Source organism: Gymnoscopelus braueri, assembly GCF_963280865.1.
Source record: "Gymnoscopelus braueri genome assembly, chromosome: 16".
NCBI lineage: Eukaryota > Metazoa > Chordata > Actinopteri > Myctophiformes > Myctophidae > Gymnoscopelus > Gymnoscopelus braueri.
The window spans coordinates 28,614,668-28,641,097 of record NC_137616.1 but is presented as its reverse complement, the minus strand read 5'-3'; the positions used below and the strand labels follow the sequence as shown (position 1 = coordinate 28,641,097).

Sequence of the window (26,430 nt, the reverse complement as noted above, 5' to 3'; positions counted from 1 at the left end):
TTTATTAAAATGTAATATTTTTCATATTTGATTAAATCGATTAGTTTGGTCTAACTATTGAAACCCTATATGTCTGTGTTTGGCTATAGACTCCTACAAAAATATTTACATTTGTGGGTGTGTGCGGGTACACACAGCTTCCTTCATCTGAGCCGTATCGCACACCGAATCGCCGTCTCCCCCTCTGATGCAATCCATCCTGGATCAATTTCAATGAGAGTTGAAATGAAAGGCATCATATTGAACATATTGCTACAGCCTGGTGCCTGAGCACAGTAATAGCTGGAGCAGTAACATGAGCAACTGCTTGATTTCGGGCCGCATGCAGCCATGTGCTCTGTTACATAATACAGAGTCTCTGGGTGCCTGTATGTTTTCTGAGGACAGATGGAGAGTGGATACTGTACAACTCCCCTGCCACCAGCCAGCTTTCATGTTCTCTCCGAGAAGTTGGCATTTCTCGCCATTTACTTCTGTTTCCTCGTGGGTACGAATGGGAGACAGACTGCTGTAAGCTGTCTCCATCCCTGTCATAACCCCCGATTTATACTGTACTTGGCTGCGTGTAGTATAAAGTATATGTCAGGCTCAATACTTTCAACAGGACCACAAAAAATACTTACTAATGATGAATGAATGATTTATTTGTTCAAATGAAAGACAGTCATGTGTTTTTAAACAGATTCTTACCTTATTCTCTACATTCTCAAATCTGTTTAAGTTTTCTGAGAGGTGGAGCCCACCATTTTCCCAGACAAACATTGTGGCACATTTCTCACTGCGACACCCACTTCTCATCCACCTCATTGTCTCCGCCAGGCCGAAAGGCATGGCGAGAGAGTATGTTTTGCCCCCTGTCCGTCCGTCCGTCCGTCTGTGTGTGTGTGTGTGTGTCCGTCCTTCTGTCTGCGACCAGCTAATCTCCGCCACCGTTGGCCCGGTCGCTGTGAAACTGCGCACACACACTCCCTGGGTGCCACAGCAGAACCTCTGCCCCACATTTTTCAGATCAGCCTGTCATAGCGCCATCATGAGGCAGACTTTTGCAAATCAATTTTTTTGCTATTACTCCTACAGATTTTGTCCAAAAACCACGCAAATCGGTACACAGTATCTCTATAGCCATGTGATCAACATGGATCTGTCTGATTTTCCATATTCCATCATGATTGGCTAAAATTGGCTTCCAAAGTTTACAGGATTGGTTCATTTTGAACAAAATGCCTCAAATCATGAACGCAGCATGCGATTTCCGTGGAATTTTCCACAGAGATTCCCACATAGCCCAGGAAGAAATGCTACTTGAAAACGTTCACATCAGCCCCATGGTGGCGCTATAACAGGCCGATTCACGTTTTTAGCTATAACTGCACCGATTTGTGTGAAACTTTGCAGGCACACTCCCTAGAGGCCAAGGAAAAACCTTTGCCCTGCATTTTTCACATATACCTTTTAGAGCGCCACCAGGAGGCTGAGTTTTGTAATACACATTTTTTGCTCTTACTCCTTCAGATTCTGTCCAAAAATCACGCAAATCGGTAGCCTGGTTCCAGACGAATCTGCCTTTGCAAAATTGCATCGCACTTTAGCCCTCGGCAGATTAGGTCTGGCCCCCCTCAATAGAGATTTCATTTCTCTCCCTCCAAAGTCGTGAGGGACCAATCAGAGCCCAGTATCCAAATGTGGGCGGGCTTATCACCTTATTTGGAGCAATGACGTACAAGGAAGCACTGCTCTGATTGGTTCGTACAAGGAAGCACTGCTCTGATTGGTTTAGGTCTAACCAATAGAGTCCGTTTGGATCTTTTTGTAACCGCCCCTTGGAAAAAAATCTATCGTTGATAGGGACCAGACTAATATCCACGCAGTGTGTCGTATGATATCGTCTGGCCACGCGAGGCTAGCAAATCGGTACACAGTATCTCTATAGTCATGTGATCAAGATGGATGTGTCCGCTATTTCATATTCCATCCTACTTGGCTAACATCGGCTTCCAAAGTTTGCAGGATAGGTCCCTTTTGAACAAAATTCCTCAAATCATGAACGCAGAGTGCGATTTCCATGAAATTTTGCACGCACAGTCCCACTAGGCCGAGGAAGAAATGCCACCCTTTTCACATTGGCCTGTTATAGCGCCACCAGCAGGTCTAATTTAGCAAACCACATTTTTGGAACAAAATGCCTCAAATCATGAATGCAGTGTCCGATTGTCGTGCAAGGCCTAAGAAGAAATGGCACCCTTTTCACATTGGCCTATTATAGCGCCACCAGGAGGCCACAATAATCTACCTGACCTGGCGGAGACTTGCGCTCCGAGGAGCACTTTTTCTAGTTTGGACTGTTTTTATTTATGTTTATTGTCTCCTCCAGGCCAAAGGCATGGCCGAGACTATGTTTTGCACCCTGCCCGCCCGTCCGTCCGGGCGATTCGTGTTTTAACTATAACTGCACTGATCTGTGTAGAACTTTGTAAGCGCACTCCATAAAGGCCAAGGAAAAACCTTTGCCCTGCATTTTTCACATCTGCCTTTTATAGTGCCTTTTATAATTACTCCTACACGTTCTTTTCGAACATCACGCAAATCTGTACACATTATCTCCAGTCATGTGATCAAGACGGATCCGTTAGATTTTTCATATTCCATCCTGATAAGTGAATTCCGAACATTGCTGGCCCACAATAACCTGCCTGACCTGGCGGAGACCTATGCTCCGAGGAGCACTTTTTCTAGTTGGTGTATGTAATTGTATGTTTTTCTATGGACCATGAGTCTGCAATAAAGACATTGATTCATTCTCACATTTTGGGCATTGCTCTTGCAGGTACACGTGTAAATGTCCTCATTAGTCTTCGCACCGTCGGTTCTTGGTGGTAGATGTTTGACTTTTAGATGGCAAAAAGAAAATCACATTCATATTTAATGATAATTAAAGGTAGGGTAAGTGATTTGCGTTGGTTAAAATAATTGTTAAATAGCTCTATATTCTGATAGTACTCATTGCTATAGAGTGTTTGTTCAGTATTAGGAGTCTCCTTGTCTCTCCAGCTCTTTATTAAACAGAAAATGCATTTTCGTTTCAGTTTCAGTTTCATTTCCAATTTTATCCAACCAGGACAGAGAACTCAATCAGGATATAGATTAAACAAGTGAAATTGGAAGTGATGACACTAAGAAATGAGCAGACAAAATTGGAACTGGAACACTATACAAATTAAGCTTAAAAATGGGTACTTTCTCCTGATTGGTTGAGATTTTGACACCTACCGAAAAAATTATTTTCTGTTTATTAAAGAGCAGGAGAGACAGGGAGACATCTGTTACTGAAAAAACACTCTATAGCAATGATTACTATCAGAATATAGTATTTTAACCTTTTAACACAATACTTTTTGTTTTAACCAAAAAATATCACTTACACTACCTTTAACAAAAAGATCAAATGAAAGCCTGCACACCAACCTGAGTTCCTTCCACCAGGCATATTCAGCAGATCATATGTGTTATGTAAAGGCACCTTTTATATCGTTGCTGTCGGGCAGAAGCCTCTTATCTCCATATTCTATTTTGTTTTCGTAAATTAATGCCCTACTTGATCATCCTACAGTGCCACACAAAAGTATCAAAAGTAGCAGATCAACAAGCTCGAAACGCGATTGTAGATCTGCTGCTTTTGCTATTTTAGAATTTTAATCCTGAAAAGTAACAGTTTTGGACATAGGAGGTTTCCTCCATGACAGAGACGATATTGGATGTGACATAGTGCGTGGAACGTGGGCATTTCCTTTAAATTCATCATACTATAAATAATTACAAATAACTATCTAATCACTGTGAGGGTAGTCATTTAAAGTCTCTCTTTAAAATTAAAACTTCTCTTTAACCCATTCAATCCGAGAACGCATCATTTTATGCGTGTCATTTTAGATTTCTACCAAGTATTGCGCTATGAGCTTGTAGATCTGCTTTTTTTTTAAATCTTGAACATTTGTGCAAATCTTTGACCACATATATCTTTTTTGAAACATAATTCTTTTTTATAAATGTTAAAGATATATATAATCAAAGATTTTTCAAAAATAGCAGATCTTCAAGCTCATAGCGTTATGAGCTTGCGTATCTGCCATTTTTCAATAACCAAAGACATCTAAAATGACAGCGATGCGTTCCCCGGATTGAATGGGTTGAAATGCATTTGTGTTTATTTATTGCCTGTCTAGCCTGCAACAGTAATAAGACTTCTCTTGAAATGCATGGCCCTCAGCCCGCTTGCTGCCCTTGACCTCTAGCGCCTAACCTTTCCATCCGGTCAATGTCCTCCAGGAGTTCCAGCAGCAGCAGATGAGGGAGCATTACGGACTGGACCTGGACGTGTTTCCTGCTGAGGAGGATCAGCTCATATACGAGAGGTAAAGAATGCATACCCGTAGTACACAGTCAGTTCTTCAGTGTTACTTTAACTCTGAATATGTACAAATGTAACCAAATGTATGCTCTCAGAGTTAAATATGGAGAAAGTAACACTGAGGAGTTTGCTGTGTATTGGAAAAGAAGCAATTGATTTAGATGATTTTTCAAGTGGTGTTTTGCCATGCTATAAGGATGGCATGGCATGCTATAAGGAAGATTTTTTTTCTTTGACATGTTTGATTTTTGACAGGTTTTGATTTTTCTCCTTGCTCTCCCTCTCCCCACCCCCCTCATTTTTCAACCTCTCCCTTTCTGAAAACAGCAAAAATTATGTATTTTGCGCAATATAGGCACAGTGTTTTTTATATATTTTATGTCCTTATGCACTAGATGCAGTAGATGCCACAGCTTAAATAACACATGCACAGCAATGGCACAACTACACTGTGCCATATGAAAGTAGCTTTTTTGTATTACATTTTATTCTGTGTTGCTGAGTTTGATCTGCTTTTTTGTTTACTGAGACTAAATGAAATTTAGATTTATATGTTTCAATGTCCAATGCCAAAAACACAATTAAATCGTTAAATCGCTAAATGAGTCTAGTCAAAGCTCCGGTGCTGGTAGTCCATTTTTCCCCCATAACTACTGTAGCTACCTCACGCCTCCATTGGTGTTTGCCCTTCAACCTCTATCAGTGTTTGCCCTTCAGCTGTCCATACATTGCTCGCTGTTTTCTTGTGTCACGTTGACAACTTTTAAATCAGGTCCAGGCTGTTGTGTCTTTGTATACAAGTCACCTTTGTGGGGGTGTTGACTGAGTCATTGACTGGTCAAACCACAATAGATTGAAGCCCATGGAAACTATTCATTTCTGGCCCGTTCTCTGGCTGGCCTTCACCACTGAACTGGTCTTGAAGCAGAAGCCTGCAGTGAATTTGTTGCGTTCGGTCCCCAGGACAGGGTGTCAAGGAACAACTGTGATTACTGGAAAAAGGGACATTAAGACTCCCCATCTCACTGCTTGCATTGTACATTGTAATGACCTCGCCTCTCTCTACAGTACATTTACCCTGAGTTTCCTCTCCTTTCTGTCTCTGCCGTTTTGTCCTCCTCCTGTTTCTTTGATCAAAAGACCATTCATGAGCTAAATAACTCTGTCTGAACAGGGCTATCTGTTCTCTGGATGTGAACTGCATGTTCATGTTCAAGGTGTGATGGAGCTTTCACAAGTTTCTCTCCCACAGTTCAGCTCAATATCATAGTCGAACCACCGATGTTGTAGCACATACAACTACGGTCCGGGCACTTAGGCTCCAATGTAGCCTGACAGTGCATCGCGGGTTCGAGTCCCGTACCCGACGACCTTTACTGCATGTCTCTCCCCATCTCTCTCTCCCTGTTTCCTGTCCATCTCCACTTAAAAAACACCAATAAAGGCAGAAACAAATAGAAATAAATAAATATTAAAAAACAAATAAAAACTTTCCGTGGTGCACAGGGATTTCCCGCTCAAGAGCAGCTCCAGACCTACAGTATGCAAACATGTGTTCTCTGATGGTCCTTTTAGTGGTCATGCTTAACTTGTGACTACTCCAAAGTATCTCAGTCAGTTGAATTCTCAATAGATTAGAGTCAAGAGAAATAGGGCCATAAAGTAAACGTTAAAAGAAAAGAAAGTGAGATATTGTTGGGTTAATGCTAGGGGTGTCGGAAAAAATCGATTCTAATACGAATCGCGATTCTACTGTTGGACGATTCAGAATCGATTCTCATTTTTAAAAAATCGATAAAAATCGGAATCGTGACCCCAAGAATCGGAATCGAATCGATTCGTGAGATAGCAGACGATTCACAGCCCTAGTTAATGCCACCCCTCACTTGGTCTATTTGAACATACATGGTTCCTGGTAATACTAATTAGATTTCTAATACGGGAATGAGATGGTGGCTTTATGCAGCTCTGGGGAGCCAAACAGCGCAATTAACATCGGGGTAGAAAAAAATAAAGTAAATCCTAATGCACTGAACAGCAGTGTTCCATGTGCTCTCACAGGGTGCATGCGGGGACAAAAGCGGATATTTAGAGGCATGAAATCAGAATATAAATTCACTCATTATTGAGGGTGTAGACTTCGGTGCAGTGGTTTTATTTTTAAAATGTATTACATTTGTTTTTGTGCTCAGTTGTTTGGAAGGGGTCCAAACATGATTAGTTGTATTCGGAGCTCCACTAATGATCGCATGAATATTAAAAAATGCAGGCTAGAGCCAGAGGGGGGATTAGTAACCGTTTCTTCTTATCTCGTCTTTTATGAGAGGACAAATGACCCACAGGGAAATAAGCGAGGGTTTTCTATAAGGTACTCTTAATGTAAAACAGCCTTGTGTGGCTGTCACTGCTGTAAGATTATAGTCTTCACTTTGACAGACACACACATTGTAGTAAACTCAACACTGTTAGTTTAACCGAAGAGTGTAAATATTAACCATTTTTACACTCTCAGAGTTAAACCAACACTTAAGATCTTACTATGAATGTACTGTATATTCACACACACTCTTGCATATACATCGGTTGCTTTCTTTGAACCTTACCTAATGAATATATAAGATGAACCCATGCCCCTTCACCACTGATATGCAACTCGTTGACATGTATGCAAATTGTCATAATCCCTAGTATTATCATCCGTAGCTGTGTTTATATTATCATGCGTGTGCGTGGCCACAAATAAGTGTGCTTGGCGTTGGAAGCCACTGAATTATACACATAAGTAACGTCCATATACTATAATGAGAAAATGCGCAAAGTGCCAAGGAAGCAGGTCATACATAATCTATATTCTCCTTGAGCCTTGAATTCTAATGCTTCACGTGTTACTTTGGAGAGGTAAGCGTGACTGTCAGAGAGGTGATTTATATACAGGGCTTTGGAGAAATGAAGCAATCCCACAGGCTGTCTATACTAGCAATGAATACACCATGGAGAAGACTTTGTCAAAACGTTGGTTTTTGCCTAAAGTGTACGACTGCTTTATCTCTTAAACTAAGGCTGAGCGATTATTTAAATGTTTGCCTCGATTACAATTAATTAACGTTTTACTTTTTAATAGTGAAAGTAGCCGATCTACAAGCTCACAACGCTGCGCGTTCTGAATTTGTAGTTCGGCTATTTTCACTATTTTCGTACTCCACCATTGTACACCGACGTATAAAGGCCTTTGCAGACAGGGTGTGATTTTTCGCACGGAAAAAACGGACAATAAAATTTTTTAAATGAACACATGGTTCTCAATGACCTCATGCACACCGGCTCCGAATTTACCGTGCGGCGATGCGATGCGTTTTTTTTTCCAATCGAACCCAGTTCGATTCGTGCGTCTTTTCGCATGCGGTAAAAACTGATTGACTAATCGCACCCTGTCTGCAAAGGCCTTAATACAGAGTTTAGTGGTTAATCACTAATCAATTTGGTCGATTATTTAAAAAGAAAATCGATTTGCGCTTTTTTGTGTTGATTCGTTGATATATTTGAAACAAATCTCAATTATTCAATTAACCTAGAGATTAAGTCGGTTATTTGTTCTAAATTTCAGTTTCAATATATTTTCAGTTAATTGTTCAGCCCTATCTTAAACCCTATACTTGCAATTGAAACATTTATTTACAAATTAAAAACACAGTGCAGTCTTTTCCCAATTTTTTTTTTTTTTTTTACTTTGTTTATTGGGTTTTTCCACAGCAGGATTCAGCATTAAAGGCATATGTACAGGTACATACAGTAAAAGCTTCCTAATGCAACCAATAAAATACAAAAGCTCAATAAACATATTGAATTATCACCCCAAAACATGAAGACATAAAATTAAAGACATAAAGTTAAAAAATATATATATACATATAAAAAAAGATATATAAAACAAACACAGACCGAACAAGACAAAGACAAAACCAGAACAAAAACATCAGTCAAACAATACATATCCATGTCACGTTTAAAATCCGCTATACAGCACAACACCCCCGCCCCAGCATATCAATGATCCACCAGACCTCACATGTCCGTATCCCTGATCAGAGATGGATTCAAATTCCGGACAAATTGAAAGAATGGACCCCATACCTTCCCAAACCTACTGGAGGAGCCATTCAATGAGAATCTTATCTTTTCTAATTTTAGACAATACAAGATGTCTCTTATCCAATGAGTGTGAGAGGGGGAAGTAGGTGATTTCCAATTAATTAGAATGAGTCTCCGAGCCAATAAAGTGACAAAGAACAGAACATCCTTTTCCAGTTTAGAAAGCGATGGCAGTGAGGGGAAAACCCCAAACAGCGCACCTAAAGGAGTAGGCTCCACCCTTCTCCCCACTATCCCTGATATGGACTGAAAGACCTCTGTCCAATATTTGTGTATAGATGGGCAAAGCCAGAACATATGGATGAGGTCTGCTGGAGATTGTTGACATCTATCACAATCAGGAGATACAGTATCATAAATCCTCGACAACCGGGCCTTGGTATAATAGATACGATGTAAAAGTTTACATTGAAAGAGAGCATGCCTCGCACAAATAGAGGACCCATGTACTCGTCGCAGAATTGCATCCCAAACCTCATCAGTTATTTCCTCCCCCAAGTCCCCCTCCCAACGAGCTTTTATAGAGTTCAAGGTTTCAGGCCGTAGACAACAGATCTCATCATAAATACATGAGATTGCACCCTTCAAAGGTCTTTTCCCAATTTAACAGAAATATTAATTTCTCTCACTGAATGAGTTGTTTTCATCTTTTTTAATTGTCTGTCTGTCTGATCGCCTGCAGATTTGCTCACCTGGGTCAAAGCCAGCACAAGGTGGAGAGAAGTGAACCCACACCCCTGGCCAGTATCATCAGCCTGTGAGTAGTACAGTATATATTGCACATGTGACGTCACGACACACACCTACAGTAATGTACACCCCCACCCCCTCGCACTCACGTGTAACCCACGAGGAGGCCGTGGCAATGTTGGCTTATTTTTGTAATTCAACCCTTTCAAAACATACAACCCTATAGTAGCATCGGTGTTTGCATGGACGTGGAGGGAGACTGGCTTTAATAAGTGGTCCACAGGGAGGCTTCTGGCTATGCTCAAAGTACTACACAGTAAAATCTTCCGTGTTAATCTAACCAATGTTAACTCTGAATTTGCACTAATGTAACCAAAAGGGCACTCATGGGTCCATTTGGTTACAGTGAAAGAATTATCTGCATTCTCTTGAGAGGTTTCTGGATTAATGGAGATTAGCACAGCAGCAGCAGTCTACCTTGAGAAACGGACGAGTTTCGGCACGTATGCCTTCCTCAGCATTTCAAACTAAAGTACATCATGCGGAAGTGACATATAGCTAAACAATAGATAGTTTACAGCTGTGACTCATATGTGTATGTGTTTTTTTTTCAGCAGATAGCTCTGAAATGCATACGCTGCGACACGTGGAGCGGCAATGTGCAGCCGTACAGACTCGGGGGCAATCACTCCGTCACACATACAACACCATCTGCTACTCTCTCTCTCTCTCTCTTTCTCTCTCTCTCTTTTTCTTTTTTTTCTTGAACATTCGCTCACTCTCTGTTCTCACACACACTCAAACATCCACTGATCTCTCCCTCTCTCTTTCTCTCTCTCCCACGCTCCCTGGCATTGTTACTGTCGGAGTTCAATGGGCTCCTGTGCTTTTCTCTGGTCTATGTCAAAGGGGGGTCAGAGGGAGAGAGAGAGAGAGCGAGAGACATTGGTGAAGATAGAGAGGGGGATGCAATGGTTCTGCCATTGCGGTGCATGCAAACTACATGCACACTTAATGGTTCTAGACTGTAATGCCACATGGTCTTTTCAGGAATTGTTAGAATGAATGAATTATTTCATTTAAGTGTCATGCCACCTCGTGGCCCATCCCTCATGGGATTATGACACCTTTTCAGACAGTCAAAAAATATAACTTTTCTTTTTGTATATACACTGGTTACTGGTATTGCTGATCATATACAACAGATACCGACCAAACAAAACAAAACATAACATAAAGTACATATCCCCTACTGGCTGTACAACGCTTTTTTCCTCAAGTCCCAAGCTTTCTCCAAGTAGTTTTTTCAAATAAACACTTAATAAGTTGTAAGTCATTGATATCCAACATATCAGCATAGTTAATATTCTTAGACAACTCTTTTCGGACCCTACAATAAAATGGACAATACAAAACGAAATGATACTCATTTTCCATTTCATTTAGAAAATGAATCACACATTTGGCAGATTCCATCTTCTTCATCCAACCCAACATAGCGACCTGTTTTAATATAAAGTGGCAGTATACCTCCTCTAATCTGAGCAAAGAGTGATCTTCTTTTCTTTGGCAGGTAGGGTAAGTGATATTTTTTGGTTAAAACAAAAAGTATTTTGTTAAAATGTTAAAATACTATATTCTGATAGTAATCATTGCTATAGAGTGTTTGTTCAGTAACAGATGTCTCCCTGTCTCTCCAGCTCTTTAATAAACAGAAAATACATTTTTCGGTAGGTGTCAAAATCTCAGCCAATCAGGAGAAAGTACCCATTTTTAAGCTTAATTTGTATAGTGTTCCAGTTAAAATTTTGTCTGCTCATTTCTTAGTGTCATCACTTCCAATTTCACTTGTTTAATCTATATCCTGATTGAGTTCTCTGTCCTGGTTGGATAAAATTGGAAATGAAACTACAAAAAAAAAAAGAAAAACTACAAAATACATTTTCTGTTTTATAAAGAGCTGGAGAGACATGGAGACTTTTTATATGGACAGGACACTCTATAGTAACGAGCACTATCAGAACATAGACCCATTTTGCAATTATTTGAATAATTGCAAATCACTTACCCTACCTTTAAATAAAACATCGTTTTCGGTGTAATAATCATGTTTAATTTGTCGATGTACGCAATTTTGGTTTACTCCAGATCTCTTCTGCCCAAGAATGTTTGATTTTTATCAAAAAGCATCTGTTACAAGTGTTACAATATTAACTTTTTGTAATCTGAGGAACACATCTTCAACTCCATATTCACAGAACATATCGCGTATGTCCTCTATCCAAGGTCCATTCTGTTGTTTGTCCCAGTTTCTTGTTTCTTCGTCCATCTATTATCATTCATGTCGACTAATATGTTCCACAAGCTGGTGGTGCAAACCTTCCATCGGACCCTCACAGGGTTCCCATCCCATATCTCCTGAGACTGCTGCCATTGGTGCATATTTATGTACTGTACACCCAGGAAATATCGAAGGGCTCGGTTATGTACAGCTACACTCTTAGGGAATCTCCCATGACCCCATACCCCTTCACCATAATCAAGAACTGGACAAACACAAGCCTGATAAAGTGTTGTATAGGTACGGAAACCAACATCTCCATTGATGCCTGGAACGCATCTGTGTCACTTTAGATGTCTTTGGCTATTCAAAAATAGCAGATATACAAGCTCATAGCGCGGCACCGAGTGCCGCGCTATGAGCTTGTAGATCTGCTATTTTTGAAAAATCTTGAAAAAAAAGAAAATTCGATTTTTTTTTTTTCCAAAAACTGTTATGATATAGATTTTTTTTTAAGAATCTCAGGTCTTAATGGGTTAAGTGCCTTGATTTGACCAATGACTCCTCCTAGTGCTCTGCCTGCAGACTCAGAGAGGACTATGGAGACATGACCAAAATTCATTAGATATCGCTGCGGGCAGAAACCTCAAATCTTTTTTTTGGTTTTCTCATCTGCAGGCGAAACGCAAAGCGACGCGCTTTGAGCTTGTAGATCAGCTACTTTTGCTATTTATTTTTTTTGAATCCTGAAAAGTAACGGTTTTGGATGAGGTTTCCACCCGACAGAGACGATATGCAAGTTCAGTATTTGAAACCTGCACAGTCAGGAGTCTACTTGTTGGGAGGGAGAAGTATTTTGTTGTTTTGTTTTGTGTGTGTGTGTGTGTGCGTGTGTGCGCGTGTGCGCGCGTGTTCTACTGAATCATTAGATGTCAGTAGGCGGAGATCTCTGATCGTCTAGGAAAACATTCTGTTTGGAAGTCGAGAGAAAAATAAGTTTGAATTTTTCAGTGTTTTTTCCCCCTCTCATGGTGTACTTTGCTCTGTTTGCATGTGTGTGTGTGTGTGTGTGTGTGTGTGTGTGTGTGTGTGTGTGTGCGTGCGTGCACATGTGCGAGAGTGAATGACTGTGTGTGTCTGTGTTGGAGAGAGTGTACAAGTTTTTGTACTGGATGTACATGTTTGTGCTCTTAGACTTTGCTGCTAAGTGGAGCGCGTTACACAAATGGTATTGTGTATGTTATTGAATGTCCTGATGCAGGAAAGCACTGACTGTACTCTGGAGCCTGATGAAGCCGATGAAGGAGAGAGAAAGAGAGAGCGAGAGAGGTGGGGGGGGGAGAGAGGACACCGGATGGGGAAACAGAAGGGTATGTTTAGAGGCAGGGGGAAAGCAGGTGAAGTCCATGGAAAGTGGAGATGATCAGGTAGAGGAAAAGAGGGGGAGTGTGAGAGAAAAAGAGTGCTGGTGGAGTCAGGTGTAGTTTTCACAAATACTCTGCAAACCGGTGACAGAATGCAACACATGAATCACAATTCAGCGTGGCAGCCCCTGGCCTCTGGAACTCTCTCCCAATGGAGATTCGCCAGATGCCAACATTGGACTCCTTCAAGTCCGCACTGAAGAGACATTTATTTACCCAGGCTTTTGGCAATTAATTTGTTATTTTGTGTACTGTAAAGCGTCCTTGGGTTTCTGAAAGGCGCTATATAAATCCACGTTATTATATTATTATTACAATTCTATTTAATTATTTTGCGATTTTGTATCACCATGACATCAGAATCAATGCTTAGTCTAAATATTGAGGCATTTCTTATTAGTTAGGTCTATGACCGAAAGCTTGCTATAAAAAAAATTATCATATTTTTGCACAGCTTTGAGTTTGCAGAGGCTGCCTTTTATTGTTCATTTGGTTTCCTTTTAGCTCCAGCACCTCACCCAAGTTTGCTGGTAGATGAGCTGTGTTTTTTCCCACTATTCTGACACTTTCAGACTTTGAGATAAGTTTGAAAAACAGAGGAATATTCCTTTAACCAGTGCAACATTAATTTGTAATCATGGAATAGTAAACTAAAATGATTTTTGTGTCTAAATGGTTTGTGGTTTGTTTGTGTTGGCCGATATGCTAGAGCATTTGTAAATATAATTTGACTCTGTACCACAGTTCAGTGTGAGAGGCAGTAGAAGTTTGAGTTACTTTTACTTTACTTGAGTGTCCATTTTTCAATACAAATGCTGTACTTTTTACTCGACTACAATTGCTTGACATCTTTAGTTACTAGTTACTTTCTAGATTTAGAATTAAAAGATTTAATACAGGCCATTTGCTTGTAACAGAGTACTTCTACATTGTGGTATTGCTACTTTTACTCAAGTAATAAATGGGAGTATTTGTTCCACCACTGTTGAGAGGTCGGTCTTAAACACTACATGTTCCCTGCGTGAGCGACTCCCGCAGCTCCCAGGAAAGCCTCCTCTCACAAAGCTCTCTCTCGGGGACTGCTGTCATGAATGGCTACAGGTGACCATGGTATAAATATGGATGCAGCCAGGCCCCAATCTGTCCTTGACTGTCAGCTCATCATGAAGATGCTACAACTGACTGTGTGTGTGTGTGTGTGTGTGTGTGTGTGTGTGTGTGTGTCGTGTGTGTGTGTGTCACAGTGACCATGTGCACACATCTGTGTAGGGCTGACCCAAATAACTCGAATATTCGAAGCTTCGTTCGATGGCACAAGATTCGAACTTTTTTTTTTAAATGGAGTAATTGGCTGTTTTTTTTATTTGATATTTTTTTCTCCAAACATGTACAAATGCAAAATATAAGGTGCTTACCCGCTTGCCCCAAATGCTAACTAGGTGTCCGCTGTCCGGAGTATTTGTGCAATGTATTAGTCCATATTTTTCAATAAAGAAGTGTTTTAATCCCGTCTGTGGACGAACGCCATTTCCCTCCTCGTTTAATTCCTGTTTAAATTGAGTGTAATTCTGGCTTTCACCGGATGCGCCCCGTCAGTACCGCCCATTGGGAACTTCCGACAGAATCGGTCACAGACGGGATTTAAACACTTTTTAATTGAAAAATATGGACAAATATATTGCACAAGTACTCCGGACACCTAGTTAACATTTGAGGCAAGCGGGTAAGCACCTTATATTTTGCATTTGTACATGTTTGGAGAAATACGGGCTTTACTGGTGACATTCCAGGGCGAACTGGGGGGGTTGTGACTGACAAGCTGCGCATCCTACGTTACTGCCTCTGATTAGCCGAGCTCCTACATGCTTACATGACAGTCACAACGCGGGGAGGCGGGACATGGGCAGTGGAGAAGAGTGTGAGAGAGGAGTTTAAGTTTTACTAATTTATTAAACATGTTAAACGGCAACGCCGATCCGTGCGGATCAATGCAGCTTTCTGCGCGTTACTACTGCATTTCTGGGTAATTTGAGAAATCTCTGCAACTTCTAAGCGACGAGCTATTTGCCCGAGACCAGACAGTGGTAGCCGCGAGTACGAGAGAGAGTGATTTGAGCGTCAATGGACCCTGGATACCGCCTTCCCAAATACAAAAAAGGTAAACAGGGTTCCGAAAGGGGCTATTACTGCTGGTCCTTCCATGTCAACAAATAATTCGATCCTACGTGGTGTAATCCACTTTCGATTTAAAACTCCAGTGTCTTCCATTATTCCTGGGATTTCATCTTTTGGAAACCTTCCACCTTCCATAACTTCACAGTGGTAAATATGTGCTACTTTAAGTCATACATTAATGAGAGGGGGAACGGAGCACAACATACTTGGTGTTGCATGCCGTAAATAGCAGATCTACAAGCTCACAACGCGTCCTATTCGTGACGTGTTGTGAGCTTGTAGATCTGCTATTTACTGCGCACGACACAGACACACAACTAGTATAGCTGAGGCCAACACTCGGGTGTCGGGTTACATTCAGCGGGTCGTGGAGCAGCATTCTACAGCTGATCTTTATGATATCACTATGGATGGATGCTTTGTAGTTTGGAGATCATTTTGACTAGCAAGAATATGTGGCTAATACTGAGCCACTTGTTTGGGTTTAATCCAACTAAGACAAGTAGCATATCCAATCCAACCTAGCAGTGCATGTAAAATGTATTAATTTCGCTGGTTGCAGACTGCAGAGATAGGGCAACAGCGCAGGCCAGCGCAGCCTCGCGCTCATGGCAGATTAGCGACCCGACATCATGACATCAGCGATCTCCATACATGGGCATAAAAGGGACAAGGACTGACCGATACAGAGATCCTGTTGTCCAGAGCCACAGATCCGACCGCTATGCCCATATATGGTCATGTGCAATTGTGCATACTGTATGGGGCCGTCGAGTAATTTGGATATCCAGTTGTCCAACCAATATGCCCATATATGGGCATTCCAATAGATGGGCATATACTGATGACATCAGGGATCTCCATATATGGGCATAAAAGGGACATGGTAGACATACAGAAACCGACATCCGTGCGACGTAAAGGGCGTGTGAGGGCCGTGTTGCGGCCTGAACTATTACAAAAAAATAAAAAGCTCAAACTAGCATTAAAACTAATAAAAACTAGACAAAAGCCTTTTTAAAAAATGTATAAATAAACTAAACTAGCAAACTCGTTTTAAAAACTCATCAAAACTAAACTGAAATTGATGACCAAAAGTCAAAACGAAATTACCTTACCTAGGTATTAGCTTACCTCACCTCATTTAGGCCTGTTTTTTAATAGAATTAACAGACAACAAAAACACCAGTTAGTGGGGTAGACAAGGTCTAGAGAGTGGCATCATTGTGGTCATCATTCTTTGCTGTTCCTCTCTTTACAAGGTGTGTGTGTGTGTGTGTGTGTGTGTGTGTGTGTGTGTGTGTTTGTGAACAGTATGTGTTAATATGGCTGTGTGTATGTGCATGCATCTTTGTTTGCCTGCAAATAAGTGTGTTTGTGTATGCAAGTGTGTGTACTTGTTTGTACTAGTTTGTGTGAGAGAATTTATGCCCATGTTTGTGTCTGTCCGTACTCTGTGTGTGTGTGTGTGTGTGTGTGTGTGTGTGTGTGTGTGTGTGTGGAAAAAGTCAGTATGTATGCCTGCGTTTGTATAGTGTGTGTTTGTTATATACAGTATTGTGTGTGGGGGGGGTGTATGCAAGTCACTGTCTATAATGTGTATGCATGTTTGTGTATGGCACATGTACTTCACATGTGCCATACACAAACATGGATATAGTACTTGATGAACACCCAATTTATTAGTGCCACATGCTTGTCTCTGACTATGGTGTTGCCGATGTGCCATGCTTAACTTATGTATGCCACCTATTCCCCTTGGTTCCATTATTTAACCAATAGGGCATAGCAGTGGCGGCCAGGAGCCTTAAAATAAGTTATATAAATATTTTCTGAAATTTCTATGGGCAAAATGAATGGGGTTTCTATCTGTGGCACCACAAAATGGCCGCCACTGCTATGCCCTATAGCTATATAAAGATCGTATTGCCTAAACATGCATTATCCCTTCACTAAACCTCACTCTCCCCACAACCATGCTGTCTCCCTCTCTTTGAGCATTCTCCAAAGTAAGATATTAATAATTCACTTTCAGACAGAAAGAAAGGAAAGTAGGTTAGATATTTTTTAGGAGGTGACATTGAGGTCACATTTTGTCCAGGTAACGTGTAATAGTTAAGCTGTTGCTATGGAGTAGTATCCCCACTCTGAAATTGAAATCAGAAGTGGGTCAGGTTATGGCGGTCTCTCTTATGCAGTACGTATGTTTTTTCTTTAGCCCCGCTAACGGTGTGACTTTGGACACTTTGTTCTCAAGATCTACCATTGCCATGAAAATGTACAGTACTATGTGCACCTTCTTTCTCCTGGAGTACGAACCCTATTGTTTCCGTTGACCCCATGGATTTTCTTCCAGCGCCACCTGTAGGCCAACATTTCCAATTTCGTACGGTATTTAAAATTGAACGGGCAGATTGCCGTGTAACTTGCTCTGAGTGCATTCATACTCCCCGGAGCATGAGCACTACTGATTTAAGTGAACCCATGACCACCTTCTGTTGTGACCTTCCTTCTATTGTCACGAATGCGGATTACTTTTAAACCTCTCCCTCCAACGCTTCGGTTCTAAACAGGATGATTCAATATATACTTCTTGCAGTGTTAAGAGCAGCATGCCTCTAGGGGTGGCTAGCTGACCTTTTGTCTCTTATTTGTCGCTGTTTATGATAATGGCAGCTGAATTCTGGTAAATTCCTATGAAAAGTTGCGTCTGGACAGGACACACAGATCAAATGCAGATCAAACTGACCACTTAGGGTACATTTGGGTGGTGTGGATGGAACATTGTTGATTATTCATGGTAGGACACACAGTTCTGGGTCATTTGCAAACACCGATCCGTCCCTGAGCTTCCAGTGTCTCAGCTGCTGCTGCTGACTAGCGTGTCTAGCTGATGGACTGGCTGACCCAATAAGCCCTTAGTGGATAATACACCACATCAGTGATGAAGCATGGGGACAGTCCCACTTCTGTGAAAATATTAGTGCTAATTCTGTAAAGGCGCCTATTTTCTCCCAGATCTCGTTTTTGCCATTAACACGCCCTTCAGGTTGATTTTTCCAGGCTCCAGGCGATCTTGAATAATGGTTTAGGGGATTAAAACACCTTGCTTTCTTGTTCTCAAGACAAATCTTTCACCGTTATGTTGTCGAATTGCGTCCTTAAGAAAAGGTTCCTTGTCAAGAGCCTTTAAGTGGTCGTTCCCAGAGGGAGGTCACTAGGCTTGGATGTCATTATCATAAATAGATTAAGAAATAAGAAATGTAAAAATACAAGACTCAATTATCAAATAAATGGCTAGGTTAATTTGAAAATAAATATTCACAGAAATTGAAAAAATAAATAGGTTCATTTATTTGACAAATTATTTATTTATTCTTTTATAGTCATATTAAGTTGTTGGTTGTCGGGGGGGGAACTCTGACCGATGACCTGGTCATCAAAGTATTGGCTCAGGAATGCGACAAAAACTAAAAAATCTTCATGATTTCAAGGCTTTATGGGGTATGTAATTGATAGAAAATAAGTAATGTTTTGGGTGAACTACTCGGTCAGACAGATACAGACATGCGTGGTTTTTCGGTTCTCAGAACAAATTGCCACTCAGCACTGCAAACCCAGATGTCATATGGGACACACATGCCGAGTTTGAGACCCAACATTAGTTTGACACCCCTGTCCCCTGGTCTCTCGCAGGAGCCATTGCTGCATCTGTTTAGTTCAACTTTATTTCTTCTTCTTCTACGGTATACAGTATGTATCTAAAATGGAATTGTGATCTTGTACATATCTGACTATGTGGAGTTTTTAACAACCCTGCTTGCTTCTCCCTCGCTCTCCCTTTTTCTCCCGTCTATCTTAGAGAGCCGGTGTCGTGTTTCCAGGAAGACAGTATCTACGCGACCTCTCCTCCGCAGGTGGACAGAGACAGCCGCGAGGTGTTTGAGAGCCATGTGATGCTTGGCCTGGGCCAGGTGAGGGCGCTGTGCCGGGAGGACATGCTGATGTACAGGGAGTATATAAAGAACAGGTATATGTGAGACCAGCTACAGTACCAGTCGGCTTAAATGGACTTCCCTAGCCCAGTAAGTGTCCACTAACATGCCAGACTGGACAGTCAAACTCTGGACCGCTCTCAAACTGAACTGAATGGCCAACTTGATCAGACTAGCATCCCTCCGTTTTGGCAGGACTTGGGAAGGTTGTTGACCCTAGGATTTACGTGTCCGTTCCCAAAGCTAACAGCTAAATGTTCCTGGATGGGTATTCAACAGTGTCTGGCCGGTGGCTTCATGAAACTTTTTATTTTATTTTTCATTATTTTGTTTTTATCTACTAAGTGAAGACCATGACTATGATGATAATAGTGGTGCATGTAACCCGAAAGAGGTGCACTGAATGAGCCACTACTTATTTTTTAGTATTTGTTGGAATCTGGCTCAGTCCAGCCTTCTTTTTATGTTTGCACAGACATATACAGTACCTTCAAAGGCTATTTGTAACTGTGTTGCTTTTGTTTTTTAATTTCCCTGCTAATTTTAATCATTTTTCTTTTTAGAGAAGAATAGTTTTTTGTTTTTTTTAACTATATACATTTCTACCGTGATTTCATCAAACAAACATACATCATGAAGTGAGTATTTGTATTATACATGTGTTATCCTGTTCTACCATAATTTGTATGAATTAAAATGTTACAGCACTATCACCTTGATATTTGGGGTTTTACTACCTTCATATAAGAGATTGGTTTATTCCAAAAATGTCTTGTATTCCGTAATACCAATGTCAGTCAGATCCTGCTGAAATTAACTGCACTGCCATTTTTAGTTTTTTGGCGGAAACATGTATGGCTCTGACATGACCAAAATCGCTCGTTTAAAATAGTAAACATTATATCTCTGCTGTCCAGCCCGAACCTGCTAACTCCAAAACGCTCATTGTTCAGGAAACGAAAAAACAAAATATACGTTTTTCAGGAAATTAAGAAAACCTTATATTTTTAAAACAAAGCAATGCCTCATCAAAGTTGGTATAGTGACTTTATATATCGTCAGATACTTGCATGTGTCATTATATTATCACCACTTTACCCAAATCCAGCGCAAGTGGAGATAGTAGTTTCAGACGAGCAGAAATCAAGCTGAAATGGAGTTAGGTGTCCAAACAACAATAGCTCCACTTGCTACTGAGGGAGAGGTTTCAAAAGGGTACAAATTTCCAAAAGCTAACAATGGATCTCCAAGCTCACAATGCATCACAACAACGTGTGAATTACTGCCCTGATGCTTCATGACACTTATATAGGCCAACAATAATAAACAGGACTTTAAATATTACAATAACTTTTGCAAAGAGGGGTTCACAGAATTGGAGTAGTGACAGAAATGCTATCAACTCCTTTCTTCTTGTCACATTGCTCTCTTCATTAAACACTTCATAGATTTTAGAAATATAATTACTTGTTTTCATTAGCGACTGTTTGATAAACAGGTACACTGCATAGTTTTAACAGACTACGGGGAGTTTGTTTACATGATACTCCTCCTCGTCCACTGCGCAGCGCGCTCTGTTCTGTGTTGTGAAAAGGCTGCAGCAGAGTAGAGAGGGGGAGTTGTTTGTTTTTGACGGACAGTTTGAGGATCCAATGGAGTTGGGAGGTTTCGTCAGAGGCGCTTTTTAATACTTTTCATTGGTTCAAATGTTTAGATTTTTTACACAGACCTAAAGGGTGTTCAATAGCGTTGATTTATGAAAAAAAGAAAAAGCTGAAAATGGAGTTAGCTGGTTCGTCCCGGACACCGACGATATACAAGGCTAGGGTTTTACCAAATCACAATCAGTGTTCTCTTCACTCTTTTATCTGTTTAATTTTCTCATATCAATGCCTTGCCGAAGAGTCATATGATTATTATTCATTTGTAAATTAAAAATGTATTTATTAACTCTCTCAGTGCCAATGAAATAAAAAAATATGTTCATACTGTGTCATTAGCATTTTTTTTTTTTTTTTCAAAAGTAAAAAAAAAGTGCTTAGGAAGCGAGGTACAGCATTTTTCAGTTATAAGTTAAACGTGTGGATGGAGCTGCAAATCTTCAGATAATGATATCTTGGGTTCTGAACATTCCCCCCCCCCAAAAAATAATAATATATATATATATATATATATATATATATATATATATATATATATATATATATATATATATATATATATATATATATATATATGTATTTATTTATTTTTAACTCTGGATTTCTCGTTTTGGCGCTGAGGGCATTCAGAAAAAAATCGGGATATCTCGTTGTGTGGCACTGAGAGAGTTAAAGGCCATGCAGTAAGTAAAGTAGTTTGCATAGTAATTATCTTTGGTTCTTACAGTACCGCAATAGCCTTCACTCACAAACCCACCACCCATCACACCCCATACAATACATGCATACAATACGTACACATAATTGGTCATAATTTAGAAAGCATTCCTCGCTTGCACACATACAGTACACACAAACACACACACACACACACACACACACACACACACACACACACTGCACTGACCCCTGCACCAGGGCTGTTTCTCCATCCCTGCCTCGTGAGCCTGTGCACGGGGGAGAGAGGGAGGGATTAGACTGAGTGTGAGCGATGAAGAAAGGAGGAGGGAGACGGTACTCAGAAGAGAGGGTGGCTTACATGATGGCTCACAGCATGTGATAGACAAGTTGCAAAAAGCTTTTAGCTGTTACTAGAGGCTAATTTATGCTTTATGATCAGAAAAACACGGCCCCCTCACACATTAGGAGGGCAGGGTGAGTCACCAGAACCGAGGACAGCTGTTTTCGATGAATCTAGCATGGTTAAAATGGAGTTTGAAGTTACAATGGGTTTGTATAGGAAGGGGTCGTGTCTGATAAAATTAATATCAAATATCTAAATACTGAATCAAGGAACTTAAACACTGTCTGGGGGGCTCACAAAGGCCTGAGTAGATGATAAAATGACCAAAAGTTTTTTTGAAAGTGAAATACCCCTTTAACTAGAGCAATTTACAAAGTGCAAGATCAGATTAAATGGCATAAACCCTATAGTCAACAAATAACAAGATAAATGGTCACATAAATAGACTGCAAAGAAAAAACAATTGATACAAATTAACTAGGATACCAGGTAAATATCAAACATAGCATCTCTCTAAAACCATGCTGTAAATAACATTCTTAGCATTTGTTGTCAAGCAAACTGTCTCAAACAATGACTACTGTATGTGCTGTACATCATATATAGTACATAGTATGACCTGTGTATATATATACTGTATGTATCTAAATAGGCAACAAGTAGTGATACAAGAAAGGGGTGAGGTAGAGGTGAGTTAGCAGACTGACAGAAAATGGGAAGTGAGTCTGCAGTCCTGACTGGAGTCATTTCACAGTGTGGGAGCCAGGAGGGAGCAGAGTTCATTTCACTTGGAGTAATTGACCAGGGTTTGGTAGGAAAGGGAGGGACAGATGATCCTGTGACACTCTTCCACTGTATGGTAGTGGGTCAAGATCATGTGAGTGTTGACTGAACAACGATCCCAGGTGTGTCTGCAGAGCCATTATTGCCCCCATTTTCTAGCTCCCTTCTACGCAGACTACTCACCTACTTGACTCAGCCATGTAACTGTCCTTGCGATAATTATGCACCCCATCCCTTTCCCCCTCTCTATCCCTCTCCTCAAGCTTTCTCTCTCTCCACCTGTCAAACCCGTAAATCCTCTTGAACTTTCTTCCATTTTGCGCCTCCTATAGTTCCAGCCTTCTTTTTCCAACATTACCTTGTTAATGATTCAGAACTCTCAGGCAGAGATAACCCACTCTCCCCAGGTAATGGGTCTATGTGTGGGCTATGATAGATTGAAGGGTGACTCATGGGTGCCTATTGGCTCAGCCAGTTAGTGGACAGACCATATGCTCCCACGTGAGCACGAGGACCCAGGTTCGAATCAGAGTCTGATCTTCTTGCATGTCTCTCCTCTCTCTCTGCCTTTATATCCTGTCTCTCTACACTGACCTATCTGAAATTAAGCATAAATAATGCCAAGAATAAAGTAGCATGTTTGTAAATGTATATAGCGTATGTACAGTATGTGTGTGAGCTCTTCACTCACCATCAGTGTGTTTGTACATGAACATGTTTGTATATATTTTGAACGTGTCCACCAAGGAAGGTGACTTGATGCCCACGATTGCAACATTGCTTGTGAGAAAGGTTGTTTTTCACGGTGTCCCTGTCTTCCCTGTTGTTTCTTATTTTGTTCCTAAAGGTAGGGGTCTCATTACAGCCATTCATTTTTTCTCTCTGAAGAGCCAGTGTGTGGATGAATGGAGTGGAATTGGATTTAGACCGTGCTATTTTTGTGCAGTGTAATTTGCATACATCACAAAAACAAAAATATTGGAAAACATCTCAGGCTAATTTAGACCTGGATCAAATGAGGACGGCCCATACAGGCTGTAAAGGTGGTATTTTTTTAATCCATAGTAAGTATAAAAAGCTTGACAAAAATAGATTTGAATAGTCATTGAATAAATGTTAAAATGACATTGAAAATGTTATATGCATAAGGGTAATGTGTGCTGAGGCACAGCAGAAAAACACTTCACAATTTAATTGCTTAGCACTTGAATTGGACGTCGCCTCTCTGAGAGCTTCTATATGTGTCTGTTTCTTATGTGACCCAGATACCTGATGAATCTCGTTTAGACCGAAACGTTGTAAATAAACTACTTTATTGCTGTAAGTGAAGACCGTGTACGGGATGTCCTTTTTTCCCCCTGTCTTATGCACTGGTTGCCTGCTCCTACGCACCTGTCCCAGTAGGTGTGCTTTTTTCACAAAATGTCTATCTACAACAGCCTTTATGAGACGGTGTACTCCGTCCTCTCCTCGCAAGAATATATCCTCCACTGTTGCCTGGAAACCAACAATTGTTGTGATATGACCATGCTGCCATGAATGTCTGCCTCTTTTGTTCACTCAATCACACACATAAGCACATGCATGCAGTCAGTCTACTGTGTACTGACAGCGAGTGGATTCTGTAACGCCTGTTAATTTAATAGATTTTTCAACATGTAATGGTACTTGCTACAGTCTCTGCCTCTGAAGTTCTCCTGAGGTCATTGTGTCATGCCCTATAATCATGAAGGTCAGCTGGAGGGTGCTGGCCTGTCTAGGTATGGGCTGGTCTCATTTAACACATCTCTTAAGACTCGCATGCGATTTGGTACAGGCTTTGGTCTGAAATTTCTTTATTAGGAGTAACCCCTTGAGATGAATCATCTCGTTTTCGAATGTATACACTTTATACATTAAGACAAAATATTTTTTACAGACAAATCTGACAACAACAACCAGACAAAACAAACAAAACAAGAAACAAGACCAAAAAAACATACAACGATAACACAACAACAACAGTACACATAGCACGTATATGAAACATTGCGTCATAGATCAGGTACAGGCTTTGGTTTTGGATTATTATGCTTATCACAGGAAACTATTCATACAGTCTTGAAACGTTGCACAAATACTGTTGGTGCCATTAGGATCTCATATGTTGGCAGCAAGAAGTTGTAGTTATTTAACTATATTCATTTGATGAGGCTGAATTTAACTTATTACTGATTAAAGAAGACCCTCTGCACAGAGGCAAAATGGCAAAAGAGCCTATTGCTCAAAAATACTTTAGGAACTCACTGAACTGTATGCTCATGTTTTCAGAATGAAAGCATGTTTTCGCACCTCTGTGTTGACTAATATCTAAAGGAAATGCATCAGAAAGAGGGAGTAAAGTGTGAAATAATGTGTCAAAGGATGCTGGACAAGTTGAAAATAATATATAATATACATAATGTGACAGACAGGAGGAAATGGGTAACAAACAACGACAATGTGGAATGGCAAGAGTTAGCTGGCTTATCGAATGGTAATAACTTGGCATCTGCTGACTTGGTGTGCTTCTGAGATACCATAGCTTGTGAATGGCATGCAGAGGAGTACTAACAGACAGATCAATCCAAACCGAACCAAACCAGTTCAGTTTATGCAGGCCAGGAGAGAATATGCAACGTGCACACAGACACACACACACACACACACACACACACACACACACACACACACACACACACACACACACACACACACACACACACACACACACACACACACACACACAGGAATGATATTTGTACAAGCTTTCTGCTCGCTAGACTTAAGCTGTCCTGTCAAATAATTCTCTCTCTTTCTCTCACTCCGGCGCAGGTATCTCTGCCATCTCTCTTTCAATCTTTCACATGCATACAAATAAAAGGCCATTGATTTAGAGTGAATACATATAGTTTGGAGTGTCTATAGGTGATCTTTACAGGTCGAGAGCAACACAAATGCACGTTCTAGCAACAAGTATCATCCATCTTCATTCAGTGTATAACAACTAGGGACTAGGGGACTACTTTATTTTCTTTAAAGTAATTGTTATTGATATATATATATATATATATACTGTATATATGTGAAGCTGCATTGAGGGGCTGGTCAAAGATGCATGGTGTCCATCCCAAGGTGATGTTCCATTGTACTAAATTATGTTGCAGGGAATGTGTGAACTGTGAACTTATGGTGATACATAGGTGTAGAATCTATTTCAAATGTTACAGTGGACAGTATTCACCTCACAATTGACATGGAGTTGAAATAGAATGCTTCATTCAGATTTTGAAAACAGTTTTGACATGTGTGGTTATAAAAGGAGTGATAACACACAGAAAGCTACCACCAATGCAATGCTATCACATTTTTCCTAGCACTAGGGGTGTATACCTACCCAAATCACTATGAGAATTATTCCCCCCAGATGATAATGATATTTGGGGTCCTGGTTCACGGACTAATCTGGGGTGAAAGAAGGCCAGCATGTCTGACACATGTTTCATCCCAGCATGTGATCAACAGGCATACAGATAGAGCATCTCTCTCTCTCTCTCTCTCTCTCTCTCTCTCTCTCTCTCTCTCTCTCTCTCTCTCTCTCTCTCTCTCTCTCTCTCTCTCTCTCTCTGACGTCGTTTGTGGATTTATAGCACTCCACTCGTCTCCCGTGCGCCTTAACCATACTACTCTCCTCCTCTCCATCGTCACCCCTCCTCCTCCTCCTCCTCCTCCTCCTCCTCCTCCTCCTCCTCCTCCTCAGACTCCTCGTCAGCCGATGCTGCACGTCGTCCCCTACCCTGGGTGTGCAGCCCATGAGTGGGGGAA

The 26,430-nt window shown here is 40.7% G+C and overlaps 1 protein-coding gene across 1 annotated transcript in view; it reads left to right on the top strand.

The window, feature by feature from the left end:
• fig4a (FIG4 phosphoinositide 5-phosphatase a) overlaps nt 1–19,995 on the top strand; it is an 83,757-nt gene extending 63,762 nt beyond the window's left edge. Inside the window, exons 21-23 of the mRNA XM_080453572.1 lie at nt 4,324–4,409; nt 9,237–9,311; nt 18,987–19,995. Coding sequence (XP_080309698.1) covers nt 4,324–4,409; nt 9,237–9,311; nt 18,987–19,164 — 339 coding nt within the window. The 3' untranslated portion in view covers nt 19,165–19,995. The remainder of the gene's footprint in view (nt 1–4,323; nt 4,410–9,236; nt 9,312–18,986) is intronic.
• Nucleotides 19,996–26,430: the final 6,435 nt, after the last annotated feature.